This window comes from Leuciscus leuciscus, assembly GCF_965113295.1.
Source record: "Leuciscus leuciscus genome assembly, chromosome: 15".
In the NCBI taxonomy this organism is placed as follows: Eukaryota; Metazoa; Chordata; class Actinopteri; order Cypriniformes; family Leuciscidae; genus Leuciscus; species Leuciscus leuciscus.
In genome coordinates, this window is record NC_138739.1 from 21,267,361 (window position 1) to 21,288,703 (window position 21,343).

The 21,343-nt window shown below is 39.0% G+C and overlaps 1 protein-coding gene across 1 annotated transcript in view; it reads left to right on the plus strand.

The window, feature by feature from the left end:
• The first annotated feature begins 2,608 nt into the window (after nt 1–2,608).
• The window catches only part of LOC309475644 (SLAM family member 5-like), a 101,683-nt gene continuing 82,948 nt past the window's right edge, over nt 2,609–21,343 (plus strand). Inside the window, exon 1 of the mRNA XM_082138539.1 lies at nt 2,609–2,752. Coding sequence (XP_081994665.1) covers nt 2,710–2,752 — 43 coding nt within the window. The 5' untranslated portion in view covers nt 2,609–2,709. The remainder of the gene's footprint in view (nt 2,753–21,343) is intronic.

The window sequence follows — 21,343 nt, forward strand, 5'->3', positions numbered from 1 at the left end:
TACACATTGATGGCCTAAGACACGAAACGAGCGGTTTGTGTGAGAAAACGAACAGTATTTATATCGTTTTTACCACTTATACACAGCCATGTCCAAGTGATCTGATCTGACGTGTACGCAGACTGGTGCATAGATATATACACTAGATGTCGCCTTAAAGACATTCGTTCCAATGAACTGCCGTAGACAAGGCGAAATCTAGTGTGTATATATCTATGCACCAGTCTGCGTACACGTCAGATCAGATCACTTGGCCATCAATGTGTACTTACGATGGGGAATTGTTTAATTTGGACGACGGGGAATTGTTTTAATTTGGACTCTGTGCTTGTGTTTTGAGACCGTGACCATAAACCTTATATGACTGACAGACAAGAACGGTTTGACCTAAAAATATCAAAATTGAAACTACTGCGGAAAAAAAGACACCTACATCTTGGATGCCCTTGAGGTAAGCTAAAACATACCAAAAATTTATTACAAAGTGAACTATCCCTTTAAAGGTTGTATCAGCGATTTAAGGCCCAAAAATTAATTATCACATTCATCTAATATTTCCTAATGATCCGCAGCGCTAGCTGCCCGCCCCATAAGCAGGCCGTCAAAAAAACGCGTCTCTGTAGCCTAGGCTCTGAGACCTGCACACAAAAACAATTGGTTTCACCAACCACTCAAAACCAAAATAAATAGTGTTCCAACCAATCACCGACAGGGGGTGGGTGTTGTGAGGTTTTGCACTCGGGTGCACGGCTGCACGCGAAGTCGGAGAACACGGGCGCAAAACCTCAATGGCAGCTGGATTGGTTTCTGATGAAGAAACTAAGAAAGATTCTTGTATACTAATATGTTGCGCGGCTATCGGCATATCATGTAGCCTACACAATCATTTCGATCTTCAAAGTAGCCTACCAATTTATAGAGACCAAACATGGTTTAGGTGAGGATACCTTGACTGTTGGTTCTATAATAAAATGCATAGTATCAAAGAGATAATATTATCAACAGATAGTAGTATTAAAAGACACAACTCAAGACAGTAAATCATTCACAAAAAGTTCTGGGATGCATTTCCATTTTGCAGCTAATCACACGTTTTTCAACATAAACAACCAATTACAGTTTACTTACAGCTAAAACTTGGAAATCCCCTTAAGTTAAAGGGTTAAAAAAATAAAATTAAAATTCTGTAATTAATTACTCACCATCATGTCGTTCCAAACCTGTAAGACCTTTGGGCTGGGAACTAATAAGCACCGCCAAAGTTTCAGTTAATGCAACACAAATCATTCATGTAATCCAACACAAATGTTAAGTAAACTTAAATTTTACATATATTTAAGCAGACTGAACACAGTCAAATTAAGTTAGGACAAAATGTATAGCAATTGTGTTGCTTAAGCTCATTTTAATCATTTTTCTAATTTTTCATTTTCATTTTAAGACAACGCATTAGGAATTTGTACTGTTAAGTTGAGACATAATTACATGGACCTTAATAGAAAAAACATTTCAAGTCAACAAACACAATTATATGATTAGTAAAATAAAATATAAATATATTGTGACGAGTCTCTCTGGGCTCATCAGCGTCGCCCTGGCAACAAACGCATGGCACCTGCACGTCCTCATCACGGGCTGATCGGTCACAGCTGCAGCCCGTTATCAAGTGGCTTTAAAAGCCGCCACTGCTCTCACTTCGACAGACACCTGTCTCATGCTGAATGTGCTGGTACTAATCCTGTGTTTCTCACTTAACAGAAGGCAGCGAGCGAGTGACCGACAGCCCGACTGAGCAGGCCCGGACACCCACCTTCACGAGCACGAGGACTTCAAAAGAGCACCAGCCACGAAGACAGCACTCACCTGATTTCACCCTTCACTTTATTTGAAGTATTTCAATAAATCCACCCTCCGGGGCCACTGTTTTCACTGAGCGACCTTGTTGTGTGATTTCTCACCCGTGACATCATTATGTAAAGTGCACAACCTTCCTTGTTCATTTTTGAGTGCTCCCTTCATTGCTCTTCCTCCAAAGCTATGATTAGCTCTTGTTGAAGCCACTAGAAATCTGTTGAAATCTATTGAGAACTTGTCACATCCAATAACTAATTTCCACCAGCAGAGGTCAGTGTCACAACAGTAATGAATGACCATCAGTCTTCAAATGTCTTGAATGTCAATGAATTTGGTTTATTCTCTTGTGTAGAGAATACATTCATCATTATACTGTGTCATGTACATGTTTTGGAGTCAGCTCTTGTTATTGAGGTCAGTAAATGTGTTTGAACTGAAGGCTTTAATGAGCTGGCCGGATGTTCAGTTAATAATGTCTATTTGTGTTCATGAGAGTGTGAGACGTGCATTATTCTCACAACCACAAACAAACCTTCTGAGAACCTGATAGACTGATAGAGCAAGAAGGTGTTTGGTGTTGTAAGTTCCCAACGGCGCCTTCCAGGCAGCGAGGATATGGGTAGGTTTAAGGTTGAGGGTAGGGTTAGCTGCCTCTAAGGACCCATTGGGGGCTTAAAACACCATCGAGCGAAAAAGAATACATTGAACTTTATCTGGAGAGCGAGACAGAGAAGACTACTAAAACCAGCTTGCTTTTGATTTAGTTTAGACTTTGGAAATAGCAGAACTTTTTAATCAGGAAGTTGCTCTTCTGTGTCTGAAGAGACTCTCGGCTGGACGTTTGTTTCTGTCACGATGTCTTCTCATCTGTGTGTTCTGATCCTGTTTGTTCTGAGCGGTGAGAAACTCTTAACACTTTTAATCAGCAGTAGATCATTTATTTAAACACAAATACATTTTTACAAGAGATAAAAATGTTTTACCTTTTAGAAGTACATGATTAAACAGGAAATTATATTATATAAAGTCTCTGTCTGATAATTATTAGGGCTGGGAAAAGATTAATCGCATCCAAAATAAAAGTTTGTGTCTACATGATATATGTGTGTGTGCTGTGTATAATTATTTTGTATATATAAATACACACACTTGCATGTATTTATTTAAGAAATATTTGTTATTTATATATAAAATATTTAAATTTATATATAATATAAATTATATATAAATATATACAGTATATACATGCAAATATTTCTTAAATGCAAGTGTGTGTGTGTATTTATATATACAAAATAATTATACACAGCACACACACATATATCATGTAGACACAAACTTTTATTTTGGATGCGATTAATCACGATTAATCTTTTACCAGCCCTAATAATTATATATTTTTTATATCTTGTTTAGGTGTGTTTGGAGTTGAGACAGATGAAGTGAAGTCAGTGTCAGTGACTGAGGGAGATTCTGTCACTCTAAACACTGATGTTCAAGTACAGAGAGATGATCAGATACTGTGGATGTTTGGAGATAAAGAGACTCGTATTGCTCAAATCCACAGACAGAACATCTATATTTATGACACTGATATAATATTTGAGAAAAGACTCCAGATGGACAATCAAACTGGATCTCTGACCATCAGAAACATCAGAACTGAACACACTGGACTTTATAAACTAACCGTCATCAGCAAAGGAACATTATACAAGAGATGCAATGTACTGTATACGGTGAGTAAAGTGAATTATATTGTACTTTTTCTCTGAAGTAGGCTATGTGTTTAATATATGGCAAAGACAGTAAAATATGAACGATGATCCTTTTTATGTTTTGGTTATAGGGAACTACAAAATAAATTATGTTATGTTATTTTGTCGTATTTTTATTGTTTAATTAAAAAATAATTGAATTATTTTAATGTGATTCTGTTTTAGAAAGTGAGAATATGAAATGCATCAGGAAACTCGCCTCCTTGTGTTACTATTGGGTTTTTCTGTTAGAAACATTCACCAAACTTTACAAAACAATATAACTTTGAAAATAACATTATCATCCGATTATCTTTTTCAGTATCTTGTTGAAGTTATTGTGGCACATCTGTGCATATTTTTTTCATTTATTGATCTGCAATTATTAAAAATCTTCTGATACTTCATCAATAATATACACACACACACACACACACACACACACACACACACACACACACACACACACACACACACACACACACACACACACACACACATATATATATATATATATATATATATATATATATATATTTGATTTATAGTAATACATCTCTTCTTCGTGTTTTCCAGCTCCTCTTCCCATTCCCATCATCTCCAGAGACTTTTCAATGTTCATCATCATCATCATCATCATCATCATCATCATCAGTGTCCAGATGTTCACTGGTGTGTTCAGTTGTTGAATGTGAGTGATGTGACTCTCTCCTGGTACAAAGGAATCAGTGTATTGTCCAGCATCAGTGTGTCTGATCTCAGCATCAGTCTCTCTCTACCTCTGGAGGTGGAATATCAGGATAAAAACACTTACAGCTGTGTGATCAACAATCCCATCAGAAACCAGACCACACATCTGAACATCAGTCGACTCTTTCACACATGTAAAGGTACGGCAGCAACGACATTTCTGATCTGTTTGTAGGACTGATATTTTCTATTTATTTACTTTACTCAACTTTTTGTGTCTGAATTCATAACGGAAAGACTGAACGTTTTTCTCTCAATATGATCATTGCAGAACAGAGCAGGCGTTCATATTTTGGTCTGATAATAATCAGTGTGTGTCTGTTGGTGTTCACGTCTGCTGTTATACTCATGTTGCTCCAGGAAATTCAGTCGAGCGCAACAAAAACTGACAAAGTTCGCCATATGGCTTTATATTAATATCACATTAATGGATGGCAGGAAACCACAGAACATACTGATGTTAAAGCTGCACTATTTAACTTTTTTTTTTTCTTAACATGTTTTGTTACTCTGGTAGGTGAAGTGTTTATATTATAGACCTGTCAGGATGGTTTTCACTGGAAATTGCATAGGCTACATACGTCACTCGTTTCATAAAATCTGATGATATATATCAGAGTGAAATGTCACCTGATGGAATATTATAATATTAAAAACACTGAAAATCTCCATGTGTGTGTGTTTGTAGATCAGGAAGCATGTCAGAATACACAGAGATCATCTACCGTCTTCAGATCTGACACCAGTCACTGATCATCACTCAGATCATTAATATTCATAACAGTAATGTGAAATTCAAAAACAGACTCCAGATGGACAGTCATACTGGATCTCTGACCATCTGAAACATCAGATCTGAACACACTGGACTTTATAAACTACAGATCATCAGCAACAGAGGAACTTCATACAAGAGATTCAATGTTACTGTCTATGTTGATTAAAATATGATTTATAGTTTTTAACAAATTTACTAAATTAAAACAGATTAAATTAATTGGAAAATACAAAACAAGTATTGTTATTTTTTATGCATTTGATACCCTCTTTTATATAATTTAGCGTGTTTATAATTTTTAATTTCCATTATCATGTATATCATGTTTGATTTATGCACATTATGTTTCAGCTAGTGTCTGCTTCATCTCAGATGTTTATGTATCACCCTTGGTTTAATTATTTTCTTGTTTTGTGGAGGTGTAAAAGTATTTCTAAATGACTTAAACAGGGCGAAGGAACTTGTGTAACCACAAACAAGCTTCACACACTTGACTTTCTTTCAAGAAAGGTCCATATCTATCTTTAACTTTGTTATCTTGCAGTATAGGCTACTCTCAATAACGATTCAGCTTCCTGCTCAGCTACTGTTCGGACGCTCTTGCTTACTGCTCCGCACTTTGCTCTATCGCTTTTATATTTTATCTTCTACATTTTTATAATTTAGCTCCTTTTATCACCTAATTTTAACTTCAGCAAATCAGCACAGTGCTCAAACGACAAAGTTTGGATTACTACAAAAAAGCAGAATTCTTCTACCCGACCAGCTTACATTCCGGGGAAAGGAAAACACAACTGCCTACAAGGATAAGAGAGAAAATGCCTCTTCTGGAATCTACTTGCTGCACTAACTGCCACAGACTTTTACAAAGGATTGCAGTTCTTGAAACAAAGTTATTTACGGGACCACCAAACCAGACGGAACACACAACAGAGCTTCGTCATGGACGCCCTCAGCATATAGCCGGTGAGTCCCATAAAACTAGTGCTCCTCGACAGGTAGAGAAACAAGCCGATCGACTTACGATCGATGGCACAAACAGGGAGCGAGACCCAAAGGCACTCGAGACATCAGATTGTCACGAGCCTCACATATTACCGCAGTAGCATACTCTACCCCAGATACAGCTCTGACAAGGATTGCAAACACTGGTCTCCTACCAACACCTATACATCTTGAGAACAGATTTGAAGTACTAATGAATGTAAATGAGGAATCCCCAAACGTGATGAATGTGATCGAACACAGACTGTATCAGCCAGTAGCCAGGGCTGGACTGGTAATCTGGCATACCGGGCAAATGCCCGGTGGGCCGACGTGCTTTTTGGGCCGATACATCTCATACTTTTTTTCTTTTTTTTTTCTTTCTTTTTTTTACGGCCCATAAAACTCGTACATCGGCGGCCCATTCGTTTTGTTTTGTTTAATTGACGGCGCTGGGCTAGTGCCGGTGTAATGCATTGGTAAAAAAAAAAAGTAAGCGTTCGTTTTTTTTCCACTGACAGACCGGCCCATGAAACGCGTAGATCAGCGCCCCATTGGTTGTTTTCTTGATTGACACTGGGCTGGCCCAATCACAGCTTTAAAAACCTCCCCCTTTGGGCTTTGAGTGAGCGTGCAGTGTCAAGTGTGTATCTGTCAAAATAGTCTGAGAGATGGAGAAGAAACGCAAGGAATGTGCAGATAAATAGCGTGTAATAGAAATAGCAGACGCTGTAAAATGTGTCAAAATATATACGTTTTCTGCAGCAGCAGGACCTTCATCAGCTCCCGTGGCTGATGAGGAGGATAGTGAGGAGGATCAGGAGAGAGATGAGAAAGTGTAGAGTCCGCGCGCGGTAAGCAGAACTACTTTCAAAACACTTTGGCTATGAGTGTAGGAACCCATTACCCAGTTACGCTTTATTTCCACATCTGCATAGTTGACGATTACTTAAATTTACTAGAAGTTTAATGAGACGCGTTTTTATCCATGTTTTCCGCCAAAATAAAAGCTTGATACAGTTTCCGTCAAAATAAAAGATCATGTGCTTATCTCTTTCAAGTTTAGAAATTAGTACAAAACTAATTATGAAAGTTTTCTTTATTTTTCAGTGCATTTGTTTTACAATATATGGCTATTAGGCTACTCTCATGAGATTAATATTATAACTATTATTATGTAGTAGTGTAATATAGACAGACACTGTTACTAAAAGAGGTTTGATTTTTTCTTTGTTATATTTGCACACTGAATATGGGTTGGAGCTTTTAATTTTGAACCCTCAAACTGCACCAGATTGATGAATTTAACATTAAAATGCACAAATTTTTCTTAGGGGGACCATGCCCCCAAACCCCCCTAGAAGGACTGAGGTCCACCCACCACAGTTTTACCAAAATTCCTGTGAAAAATACTGGTATTGCTATGCCAATGCAATAAATTACAATTTTGTACTTTTTTCATCTGTTAACTCTCACTCGTTTATACTCACTCATTACATGGCATTAGTGGTTTTAATGAATAGGAGTTGAACAAAAACATATTCAAGGGCATGCAAAGATGGGTGGTGTTTATGATCATATATAGTGGGCCAGTCTGGGCCAAAATGCCAGGGCCGATTTTCTGTCCCAGTCCAGCCCTGCCAGTAGCTAACACTGATGCTAACTGGCGCTCAAGGTCGAGCAGACAGCGGCACTCAGCTCAGAACACAGCCGAGCCCAGGACTCTGATAGTGGGGGACTCCATAATCAGAAACATTAGCAGCAGGGATACAACTACATGCTGCCTTCCACAAGCAACAACTTCTGATGTAAACAGGGAACTTCAGAATATTCTAATGAAACATAAGACTGCAAATCGACTCATCATTCATGTGGGGAAGAATGACATTCATAAAGAGCAGTCAGAACTCCTTAAGAAGGATTTCAATGAACTTTTTGAAACACTTAAAAAACTGAAAGTTCAGACATTCATCAGTGGACCACTCCCAGCAAGAGGAACAAACAGGTTTTCACGGTTGCTTGGGATTAATACATGGCTGCAAAAAACCTGCAATATAAAAGGAGTAAACTTCATTGACAACTTCAATCTCTTCTGGAGTCAGAGACAACTGTTTCATCAGGATGGCCGCCATCCAAACAAACTTGGCTCAAGAGTGCTAAAGGACAACATCTACTTCTCCCTCAATCATCCTTCTGCAGTGTGTGCCAATCCACTTAATCTGAACGGCACACACACACCTGGACACAGTATGAATGACCACAGGACTTCACTTCAGAATGGACATGATCTTGACATATCACACAAGGACAATGATAACACCACTGAGCCACAACAACCTCTGCTCACGGACACCATCTCAGCTGAGCCCTGCCCACAGAGCTCACCACAGACAGACATATTAGAACTGCTCCAAGATTCAGCACCCAAGGACGACTTCCGGGAAAACAGCCAGGGAAGCCAGGACAGCATATTACAGCCTCCGATAACACCGGAACAACAGCCCCTTTCACCAGACACTTTTTCCCTCTCGCCAGCAACTCCACTTCTGTGCTTCTCACAGAAAATGGAAGAACTGGTGCATGCTGTAACCAGACTATCCCACTCTTTTGCTGCAAGCCCCCAGATATCAACCAAAAAACGCAGGGCACCGCTACCACCAAAGCCTGCGGGCCTAGCTCATCCTCCCCCTGCCTCTGTGAGAGCTCTTCGGCCTCTGCCACAACGCCAGGGCCCACACCCTCCTCCATCTGCTCGAGGTGAACCAAAAACAACTGATACCAGCTCTCAGTGATGTGTGTCGGGTCCCCGCTTTGCTAACAGTAACTTTCTCAAATGTTTACAGAACAAGCGGGAACCCAGTGTGCCTGTATCTTTCTCTATTGCTGTTCTATTACAAGATAGAAAGTCTAAGGCCTTCAATAGCCGTACAGCAAACTCAACTAATCTGGTGCCTATTGCACGTCTAACTAAGATTGGTGTAGGGAAAAAAAGTAAGACTGTTAACCCTCTGGGCGCCACGGTCGAGTTTACTCGACAAGATGCGGCACTGAATAAAACGGCCGATTTTGTCAAATAGGGTGTCAAATTTCGTTCGACCTCCCCTCCACTAGTTGGCAGACATGTCATACTTCATCCCCGACTCAAAAAAAAGTCATGCTTCTATACAAAATATTCGAGCTAGAGCGCATTGAATCAGTGCGAACAAAAGCGGAGCTAGTGTGCGAGTGAGCCATTTTATCAGAGCAATATTGTCAACGTCAGCGAGTATTTGCATTAGATTATTATTATTATTATTATCTAATGGCATCAATAAAGCTTACCAGCAATGAAGTGTTGGGTCTTCTATTCGCGGACCCTGATTCTGAAGGGGAATATCTGCCTTCAGAAAATGACGGTGATTCTGAAAGTGAAAGTGTAGCCCTACACCAAGCACAAACGGTGAATCCTTTGCCCAATATAACGTTAGATGGTCCTTTGCCCAATGTCAGTGGTGGGAACAATGTTTCCCGGGGTCGGAGTGTTCATCGCGAAGTTAGCAGGCATGTTAGTGTTGTGGGGAACGAGGCGGCCGCGGGAGATTTTTACCGCGCTAGCATGGTGACCGTGTGCCTCTCCGCAATCGCGGCGACAGTATTGTGGTGGAGACTTTGTCTAATGCCACTGGGTATGTTAGACGAGGTCGAAGTATTCATAGGACAGTTAGGGGGCAACGTGGAGGCAGGGTGGGGAGTCGCAATGACAATGACAGTAGTCCGAGCTGTGCACACTCGGCGCGCGCGCGAGGCAGATCTGGCCGCGCCCGCGCTGCTGCTCGTAGCAGGAGAAGAGGCGATGTGACACGGGGCAGAGGGGCTATTATGCATAGTCTATCGCAAGACCACACCATGAAACACTACAAGAAATGTCACCTGGATGAATAGGGAGTCATTATCTCTACAGCAAAAGCCCTGCAACAATTGTTTTTGTCTGCCATTTATTACACTGTTGATTTACTATCTATTTCCCTGACCATTTAGTAGTGTACAATATGTGTTCTTTTTTGTGTGTTCATGTCCTTGTGATGTGTGCGTCTTTGTCATCTAAAAAACAAAAAAAACAACCAAATAAACATCAACAAAAACCATAAAAATTCTATAATCCAAGATGACCGCCACCATATGACGTCATAATATGCAAATTAGATGGGAAAATGTAATCCCTACATAAACTTTGGGTCATCCTTAATATTTCTCTAATTTACAGAAAGTCTCTATCTTTTATCACTTTTAAGATATAGCCTTTTGAAATTAAGATGTCAAAATCGAACGTTTTAGGAAAAAACCTCTGGCGCCTAAAGGGTTAAGTTAGCAATTTTAAACATCCACTCACTTAAAAATAAATCACTTCTAGTCAATGACTTAATAACCACAAACAATCTGGATTGTATGCTTCTAAATGAAACCTGGCTAGAAGACAGCTGCAGTGCAACAATCCTAAATGAAACATCCCCTCCTAACTTTACTTTTATGAGTGTCTGCAGAGCTGTTAAAAGAGGTGGGGGTCTAGCTGCTCTTTTTAAAGATATCTATAAATGTAAGCAACTATCATTTGGGAATTACACGTCTTTCGAATATCTGAGTATTGTATTAAAAGGTGCTCCATGCATTTTACTCATCATTATTTACAGGCCTCCAAAATACTCTCCAGCCTTTGCTGAGGAATTTACAGAACTGTTATCAACAATTACCTCAGAGCTTGACTGTTTTGCCTAAGGCTATATCCTTAACACCAAGCATATCTGCTGACTCTGTTGATTTTCTCCTTGATTCTTTTAACTCAAAAGTTAAAAGTGCAATTGATGATATTGCTCCTGTGAAAGTCAGGAAGAAGAGTGGCAGACAAAAAGCACCTTGGAGAAACTCAACAGCAGTGCAAAATATGAAAAGACAATGCAGAAAAGCAGAGCGCATGTGGCGGAAGACAAAACTTGTAGTCCATTATAACATCTACAAAGACAGCCTTCATGCTTTCAATATGGAACTAGGCAAAGCTAGACAGACTTTCTTCTCAAATATTATAAACTGCAATTTAAACAACACACGCACTATTTTTGCTACTGTAAAGAGACTGACAAACCCCCCAAGCCAGATTCCCAGTGAAATGCTCTCAAACAGCAAGTGCAGTGAGTTTGCTTCTTTCTTCTCTGACAAAATCAATAATATCAGAAAGGTGATCAGCACATCCTTGAGTTGCGCTGGGGTCAGACAGATCAGACCACCTGAGAAAGTAGTAACTTTGTCTGATTTCAAAAAAATTGATGGCAAAATTTTGGTAGAAACCGTACAGCACCTTAAAACATCAACATGCACTCTTGACACACTTCCCACATCTTTTTTCAAATGTGTGTTAAACAGTTTAGAAGCAGATCTTCTAGAAGTGGTAAATGCCTCACTTCTCTCTGGGAGTTTTCCAAACTCCCTGAAAACTGCAGTTGTCAAGCCCCTCCTGAAAAAGAGCAATCTGGATAAGACAATATTAAGCAACTATAGACCGATCTCGAATCTTCCTTTCATAGGCAAGATCATTGAAAAAGTTGTCTTCAACCAGCTGAACAAATTCTTAAGCTCGAATGGATACTTTGACAATTTTCAATCTGGTTTCCGACCGCATCACAGCACAGAGACAGCGCTCATAAAGATAATAAACGATATCCGCTTAAATACTGATTCAGGCAAATTATCAGTGCTGGTACTACTCGACCTCAGTGCTGCATTTGACACTGTCGATCACAACATACTTCTTGACAGGCTGGAAAACTGGGCTTTCTGGGATAGTCCTAAAATGGTTCAGGTCATACTTAGATGGGAGAGGTTATTATGTGAGTATAGGAGACCATAAGTCTGAGTGGACATCCATGACATGCGGAGTCCCTCAAGGCTCAATTCTTGCGCCACTCCTGTTCAACCTGTATATGCTCCCAATGAGCCAAATAATGAGAAAGAACCAAATTGCTTACCACAGCTATGCAGACGACACACAGCTGTACTTAGCCCTATCGCCTAACGATTACAGCCCCATTGACTCCATGTGCCAATGCATTGATGAAGTCAACAGTTGGATGTGCCAAAACTTTCTTCAGTTAAACAAAGATAAAACTGAAGTCATTGCATTTGGAAACAAAGATGAAGTTCTCAAGGTGAACGCATACCTTCACTCTAGGGGTCAAACAACTAAAAATCAAGTCAGGAATCTTGGTGTGACACTAGAGTCAGACCTTAGTTTCAGTAGTCATGTCAAAGCAATAACTAAATCAGCATACTATCATCTAAAAAATATTGCAAGAATTAGATGCTTTGTTTCCAGATAAGACTTAGAGAAACTTGTGCATGCTTTCATCACCAGCAGGGTGGATTATTGTAATGGACTCCTCACTGGCCTTCCCAAAAAGACCATAAGACAGTTGCAGCTCATACAGAACGCTGCCGCCAGGATTCTGAGCAGAACCAGAAAATATGAACATATCACACCAGTCCTCAGGTCTTTACACTGGCTCCCAGTTAGATTTAGGATTGATTTCAAAGTATTATTACTGGTATATAAATCATTCAATGGCCTAGGACCTCAATACATTGCAGATATGCTCACTGAATATAAACCCAACAGATCACTCAAATCATTAGGATCATATCAGCTAGAAATACCAAGGGTTCACTCTAAGCATGGTGAGTCTGCTTTTAGCTATTATGCCAGCCACAGCTGGAACCAGCTTCCAGAAGAGATCAGATGTGCTCCTACAGTGGTCACATTCAAATCCAGACTCAAAACACTTCTGTTTAGCTGTGCATTTACTGAATGAGCACTGTGCCACTGTTCGTCCGACTGTACTGTACTGTATTTCATTTTATTTTTCTAAACTGTTTTAATTATTCTTATTTCTTTTTATTATTTTAATTTCTTCTATGTAAATCACTTTGAATTGCCATTGTGTATGACATGTGCTATATAAATAAACTTGCCTTGCCTTGCCTTGATGGATGCCACATTCCAATGGTAAAACCACACTGCGAGAATCCTGTGGCCTACATCAATAGGAAACAGTTCTATTCTGTTATACTTACAGGATTCTGTGACAGTCAGCGGCGATTCTGTCATGTCAGTGTGGGTCACTCTGGTAGCTGGCATGATTCAAGGGCATTTCGTTTGTCAGAGGTAGGCCGACTTCTTGAGGAAGATCCACATTCCCTGGTTCCTGAGGGCATGCATATAATTGGAGATTCTGCATACCCTCTTTTGCTTCAGCTAATGAAGCCATACAGAGACAATGGTCACTTGACTGTCAGGCAGAGATGGTTCAATAGGAAACTGAATTCTGCTCGTGTAGTCAAAATTCAGGAGACTCAGATGTTTGCACATGAAAAAAGTGAAGAACATTTCTTCCGCAGTCACAGCCTGTTGCATTCTTCATAACATCTGCCTGAAATCCAATGACCACATTGAGGAGGATCTGCAGGCAGATGATATGGAGGATGACCCATACCCACCAGAAGCCCACATTCACAATAATGCATCACATCATAGAGATGCAATCTGTGGCCGCCTGTGAAAATCACATTGACTTGTTCTACCTTCAACACTTGCCTTAAACTTATCTTAAGAACAAAGCTTTTTATTTTACTGTTTTGTGAGCTGGTGGATGGGATTGTACAGGATGATATTAAGCACTTAATATCAAATGATTGACATAGTATTTTGCCAGTCAACCACTGTCCCCTGTCTAGGGAGGAATGTTTTGTGTTGTTATGTCTATAAAAATGATGTGATGAGCAAAAAAAAAAAAGTGATACACATGGGAATGGACTATATAGTTAAACTTTATTTTTTAATAGATCGATTATCATTTCTTGGGATTTACTGATTTTTTTGAGTTGTTCAATTATTACTCCAAGGCAGGTAAGTGATTTTTTTTCAAACACCCTTCTTCGCCTCTCTTTAAGCCTTCTTCTGCGCTCTAAGTCAGGCTGCACTAGTGACTCTAGAGCAGCTGTTCTCCTCTCTGAATGTGCTTCAAAAACGTCACAGAATGTGGATCTTGTTTGTCTCCTTGTCTCCGTTTGTCGTATTTCTGTGGAGGGCATAGCAGTGGAGGGACCTGGTTGCTCTTCTGGGAGAGGCTGTTCTTGGGAGCTTGTGGCCTGTGCAATTGAGGACTTCGGCATTGTAGTCTGGAATGAGGTAGTGTTGAACAGAGGAGTTGAGCATATTGTGCCTGATGGTGCACTCCCAACCCCACATTTCCCAAATAAGTCTTCCATTTGCTTTGAGAAAACATGTGAAACAATGTAAATAGAGATGCTTTAGAAATTATTTTAAATGTAAACCCAGTGATTCTACAGTAATTTCGATTTCAAATTTCGATACAAAAAGCACACCAACCTTGTAATTCTCCCATGTAACTTTTCCCTCTCCTGTTGACCGACACCGATCTTTAGCCCTTTTGTAGGTGATTATCATGTTGCCAAGTTTTTTTTCGCAATTTTTTATTGCTGATGTTGTAACCTTTTTCTTTGAAAACTTGCTCAAGCTTTTTGTAGAATGCAATTTTATTTCTATAGTACAGATGCAGATACATTTGTGTGAGGTCAAGCAGCAGCAGTGTGGTCCTGTGTGTGAATTCTATGAAAACAGCAGTTTATAATTGTGAGAGATAAACTTTATACATATTGGATATTTTGAAACAGTGCATACCTTGTTGGGTTTCTTGACATTCTGACTGCATGGAAGGGGATTGAAGATTGTGCGTTTGTGAGGATTGTTGTGTGAGATTTATTTTCCTTGTTTCAACAGGGCACTCGACAAGGGATGCTGGATGAGTAATCACTGGAGTGGGACACTGAGACAGAGATGCTGGATGTGGAGGGGGACACTGAGACAGAACAGGAGGGGGACACTGAGACAGAACAGGAGGGGGACACAGAGACAGAGATGCTGGATGTGGAGGGGGACACTGAGACAGAACAGGAGGGGGACACTGAGACAGAACAGGAGGGGGACACAGAGACAGAGATGCTGGATGTGGAGGGGGACACTGAGACAGAACAGGAGGGGGACACTGAGATAGAGATGCTGGACACTGGGTAGTATCTGCCAAAGAGAACAATAAAAAATAAAAATACAATTCCCCACGATCATTTTAAATGTTGTTATGGTTACATAAAAAAAAAATGCCTTACCTTGTTTCTGTGCTGCAGATCTCACTTGTTGCATTATATATGCTGCATATTTTTTATCTGTAAAAACGAATTTCAATCAATACAAATAAAATAAAATTCATTCCATCATCAAGCAACCAATCTTCTTTTTTTTTTTTTACCCACCATTCTTTATTGTCTCAGCAATTTCTTTGTTTTACTGTTATTGTTATTGCTCCCTGGGAGTCTGATAGTGTTAATAACACATTCTCCATCTTGCTACAATTGTTAACTTTGTGTATGCCTTTTATAATCAAAGCCATAATGAGAAATGAGGAGCACACAGATGCTGCACTAAATTTACACTGTTATCCCTAATTATGGATTAAACATTTTAGAGTGGGATATGGCACAGCTGATTAACCTAATTATGTGTATCCTACTTAAAGGTGCACTGCGCAAGTCTCTGAGTTTTTGCAGAACTATGCCCCCTCTGGCGGCAAGCGAAACTGCAACCAGAGGTTGTCTTTTGTACTAGACAAAAGTTTTCTTTTTTTTATCTTACGTGGAGTTTGCGTTGGTGTTTGAAATGAACTACAAGCCGGTCTCTTAGAATCCATCTTCTACGGAGAATGGCGGCGAATACACAAACCTGCCAGACATAGCCAGGTGAGCGTGCCGTGAACGCGCATGACGTCACGCCCAGTCTAAAATTCCGACCCGAATCCCTCTTATTTATTTTACTGTACAGGATTATAGAGACAATCGCAGTGATCAGATTAGGGCTCATTCAGCCCATCAGGCAATTGTTTAAGCATGTATGGGTTAGAAAACGGGTATTTTTAACATGAAAAGTTGCGCAATGCAACTTTAAGGGATAGTTTACCCAAAGGAAAAAAAATCTTTGGGTGAACTATCCCTTTTTTACATGAAACATATTCCATAGAAATATATTACACAATTGTTTGTCACCTTAATGTAAATTTGAATTTCATGTTAAATGATTAGGAAAAGTGTGTACAGCAAATTATTATTCAAAAATAATATTAAACAAAAACACATTCTAAATTAAGAAATTAGCATGCATGTGTGGGCTTTGTTTACTGCACTCCTGAAAAAAGACATATCCAGATAAAGATCTCAGATAAAAACACACAAACATGAGGCCTAATTGCAAAACCGTCACATTAGATGTATGCACGCATGTATTGATGGACTGACTAATTTATTTAATGGAATGTTGTACAAAAATGTAAATGTACAAAATTAACACCAGCATACAACACATAAAGAGAAAAAGAGAAAAACTTCAAACCAAGAAAATAAAAATAAAAGGGTAAATAAATAAAGCACATGTCCTAATTAATAGCCTAAATGACTATAGAAAAAGTAAATAGTATTAGGCTATAGGTAATGGACTTCTTAGGATTAGGGGAAAAAAATATCAGCTGACATTCGCAGCCAATGAGCATTAAGCTGTGTCGTCAGCAAGTCGTTTCCCATGATGCTTTTGATCAGCGCAGTCGGTGGAGAGCAACTGCGCTCGACTGCAGAATCCGACAAGTGCGCCTTGCGCTCGCGAGAGATTTTTGAAATACGTCAGCATGACATCAGAGCAAGGCGGACCGCACCCGGACACATTTCTAACCGGCATGCATCTCGCGCTGATCACCGGTGATCGGTTCTGCGCAGATTTTGCTCATCTCAAACAAGCCTACTAAAATGTGACGTGAAAACACGGCAGACTGCTGATTGGTCAGAGAGAATCGTCACTATTCACTGCCTCATCATTGCACGCGCCAGACGGACTATCCTGAATAAAAAACAGCAAAAACAAAAACATCCAAAAACAGCATACACTCAATTTCCTCCATTGTCCTGTGTGTGTGGGTAGCGGGTGTGTGTCGCGTAGAAGATTAAGTCACGGCAGTTTCCTGCGGCGTCGCTATGACGACCAGGTACTATTGTGGAGGTACTATCTGCAATGGAAAACGGAGCCACGCAGTGGCTGAGTTTGTTTTCGAAGGGAATATTCCCCACGATCAACGTCAATGCTTTCATGTTTGCGCAAATCATTTAACCAGACTGCTTTACAAACGAGGCTCAGTAAAAAGCTGGTTATTTGCTAAGAAGCTGCTCCTGAAAAAAGGATCATGACCAACTATTCATGTTCCTGCTGCACCTCCAGAAGAACTGAAGTGAGTGTAACGTTTTATTGACCTTTATATTAATCTGTATATTAATCTTTGCAAATCGCTTACATGCTTCACGATGAATGCGGCTATTTTTACACTCAGGATACATTACGGCATGTTTTCTATGTATGACGTTCTCAATATAATTAATAATCCCATGTTTATAATAAACAACGCATTATGGTTATTGTGTTATGGTGTACGCACAGAACAGAGGGGCGGGGTGAGCAAAGCTCATTATCATTTAAAGACACATGCACTTAAACAGCGTGCTGAAAACAGAGCTGTTTTTGACCAGGTAAAATTTGTGTTTTCTTACAATACTAATGAGAATTTTTAATTAAAGTATATTACAAACTTTTAATTTAGACCCTAAAGAATCATATTAGCTTGTACAAAACTGACATTATATGACCCCTTTAAGAGTGCTGGTCCTGGAGATGTATCCTAACCTACATGTAGTTAGGAGTAACAAGATGGCAACAGAGAGGAGCAAACCACACACTTTCCAACAAACATATAATGTATTAGAGTTATGTGTATATTATGTTATGTATTTTGAGTTAATTAAATGATACAGGCTTGGTCGTCAAGGTATTGTTTTTGTAACTACACTCTTAGAAGAAAAGGTTCTATATAGAACCTTAAAAGGTTCTATCAGGCGCTACGTATTTGGAACCCCTAAAAGGTTCTATATAGAACCCTTTTTAAGGGTTCTATCAAAAGAACCCTTTAGGGTTCTTTGTAACCAGGAAAAAGGTTCTATATGGAACCTTTTAGGGGTTCATTCATTATCATTTATTTTGTCCTTTATGGATTAAATTTTTCATATTATTGACGTCATGTCAATAATGTCTAAAATGTAAAAATGTAATTCATATAAAAAAGTCACCCATGAATACTGAAAAAAAGCACACCCAAAGTGCATTGAACTAGTAATTTATTTATATTAACAAAAATTATTAGTATTACTGAAATAATGCTACTGTAATTTCAAGTATTCAAGGCTTTAAATGTACAAATCAACATTAAAACATCAATAAAAAAAAAAAAATCTCATAATGAAAATAGTTTCACCTACATCTACATATTACAAAATAAGTCCATAAAATGTACAAAATTACATTAATCTATCACTAATAAATAATGCAAATATACAGATTAATCTAAATTCCCATCAGTGTTAGAACAACATCAAGTCCCTCAAAACTATAAATCCATATTAATATAACTCACAATGGAAATATACAGATATAGAAGTACTTCAAATCTACAAATTTACATTAATATAACTCATAAAGAATTGTAATAACAGATTCAAATTCAGGTCAGCATTTCAGAATAACATCAATCGCCTCATATTTACAAATTTACATTAGCACTATTCATGACATATCAAAGTATTATGATAATTGATTATACATTTTGAGCACTGGGACAGACAGTTTTTTTTTGGCTGCTGGAGAGATTAAACAGGTAGTGCTCAACAAAATTCATCGTGTGAGTGATGTGCTTGGGGTATTCCACACTGAATACGAAATAAGTAGCAAAGAGGCACTCCATTGCCTCCATCACATCCATTTCTGCGCTCACAATGTTGAAACCCTCCATATTGATGCTGGCTCTTTTTGCATGGAGGGGGTTTGAAGCTTCATGAAAAACTATAGTCGGAGTTGGCTTTACTGATTCCTGCAAGTTGGAAAAACATATAAATTATTTGTGAAATAACTTTAAGAATATAGTAGTCCCAAAAGTTAAAATTCCATCAAAAATTTTCATTTAGTCAACCCCATTTTGCCCAAAATTTGAAAAAAATAATCTTGAAAAGGAAAACAGAAAGTTACTATTAATTTCACAACATGTCACTATTTTATTAACCTATTAGTCTACCATGAAAAAAAGTAAAGTTGTATTCTGTAAATGTAAATATTAATGTAAATATTAGTGGAATTTCTAAATAATTTATAGATTTTTCATATAAAATCGCCTAAAACTTTAAAATGATCAATCATGATGCGTATGTAAATTTCTCAAAAACAAATCTTCTACAAAAAGCATTAAACAAATTTGTATTTGAACAGGCAATTTAAAAATGTTTCTGAGGGAAAAAGGCTCCAGCCTCCCACAACCCTAAAGAGGAAAAGTGATTTAGGTAATTAATGGATGAAGGGGGATAAGAACATGTGAATAGACCCTAATTGTACAGTCTACAAGCAAGTGTATTCCAAGTAAAGATACAGTGTCAATACACTTGTTATCAAGGCTGATTAATTGTAGTTAAGCTGTGTGTGCTTTAGAAACAACCGAACCCTGGCCTGCTTCCAGTTCCTTAGACACCACTTGACTTGAACATAAAATAATCATTCATAAAGTTTGAAAATGTTGAAGTAAATCACAAGAGTGTTCACATTGGGCTGTTTACAATTATCTAGCATCATAAAAGCATTCTGAGCCGAAGTGCGAGTACATTTAACCACTAGCTGCAGGGGCGGTTCTAGGATTTCACCTTTAGGGGGGTCGATCAGTAAACAAGAGAGAATGATAAACTTTACTGAAGAAGCAGCACTGGCCTGATCGTTCAGATAGCTGATTATAGTTTTAGTGGGTCTGAGACGAAAAATATGGGGGTTGAAGCCCACCTAAAAAGGGTCTAGAACCGCCCCTAAAGCCTAGTTCACACTACATGACTTTAAAACGTCGGGCTGAACTGTGCAGTTCACACTACATGACTTGCTCTCTGTGAAATCAGGAGTGTTCAAGTTGTTGAGCTGTTCACACCACACGACACAACGTGATTGATCCACAACAGGAGGTAACGCACTACACGAGTTGACAACAACTCTGTCACCCAACGATTCTATCTTGTCTACAAACCACGTTTTGTCACGAAAAATCACGCGATAAACGAACCGGAAATGACGCGAAACAGCGCAGTAAAAAGATTTAATTTACATTTCAACCTATAACATTTAGATAATGTAAAAATAACATTTTGCTCACCTGGCTGTTTGAGAGCGTTTGTAATTTCCGTCCACCTTTTCTCTTTCTCGGAGCGGTTGTGGTACATCTCATGTCCAACATCATAAAGGCATTCATGCTCCTGCCACAGTTCAATTAAATTTTGCTCCAAATCCTGAGTCCATTGCTTTCTTGACGACATGTTGCTCATCTTTCTGTAAACTCGTCTTCTTCTTCTGTGTTTCTTTGAAAACCGCGTATTTTCCCGGTGACCTCAACCCATGCCTTGCTCTGATTGGCTGTAGCTCATGACATCAGTGAGGTTGAGTCGGCCGACAGCTCTGGATATCTAGCATGCTAGATATTTTTCTGGGCTCGGCGACGCGTCTGCGAGGCGTCTGCGAGCGTCTTTGATGCGTTGTTGGCTCTTTCATACTAACAGATTGGCGAGCGTTCATCGCCCGCTAATCCCCCGCGATTTGCACGCGATAACACCCCGACCTGTCGGCAAGCTCAACGATTTGCAAATCGGGCTTAAATCGGGCTTAAAATCATGTAGTGTGAACTAGGCTTAAGCTGAACGCACAACTCTGTTCTGTTCTGTTCTGTAGGGCTGTTTTTCATGACCATTTGAGTGTGCGGTCAAAAACTAGCTTAGAGCACTATCTGCAGTAAAAAACTAAGCTTAGGATCAGAAAACACAAAATTTAACAGTTTGCAAAAAGCACAACAAAACTTACCGATGTAACGTTAAGGCAACTTGTGACACTGTCGCGCAGTTCAGGCTCTTTCGTGTTTTAGTGTAAATCCGCTGTAGAAACATTGACAACTTCATTACTAATGGGTTTAAAGCTTATAACAAGTAAATTACTTTAAAAAAATCAATGTATTTCTCTGAC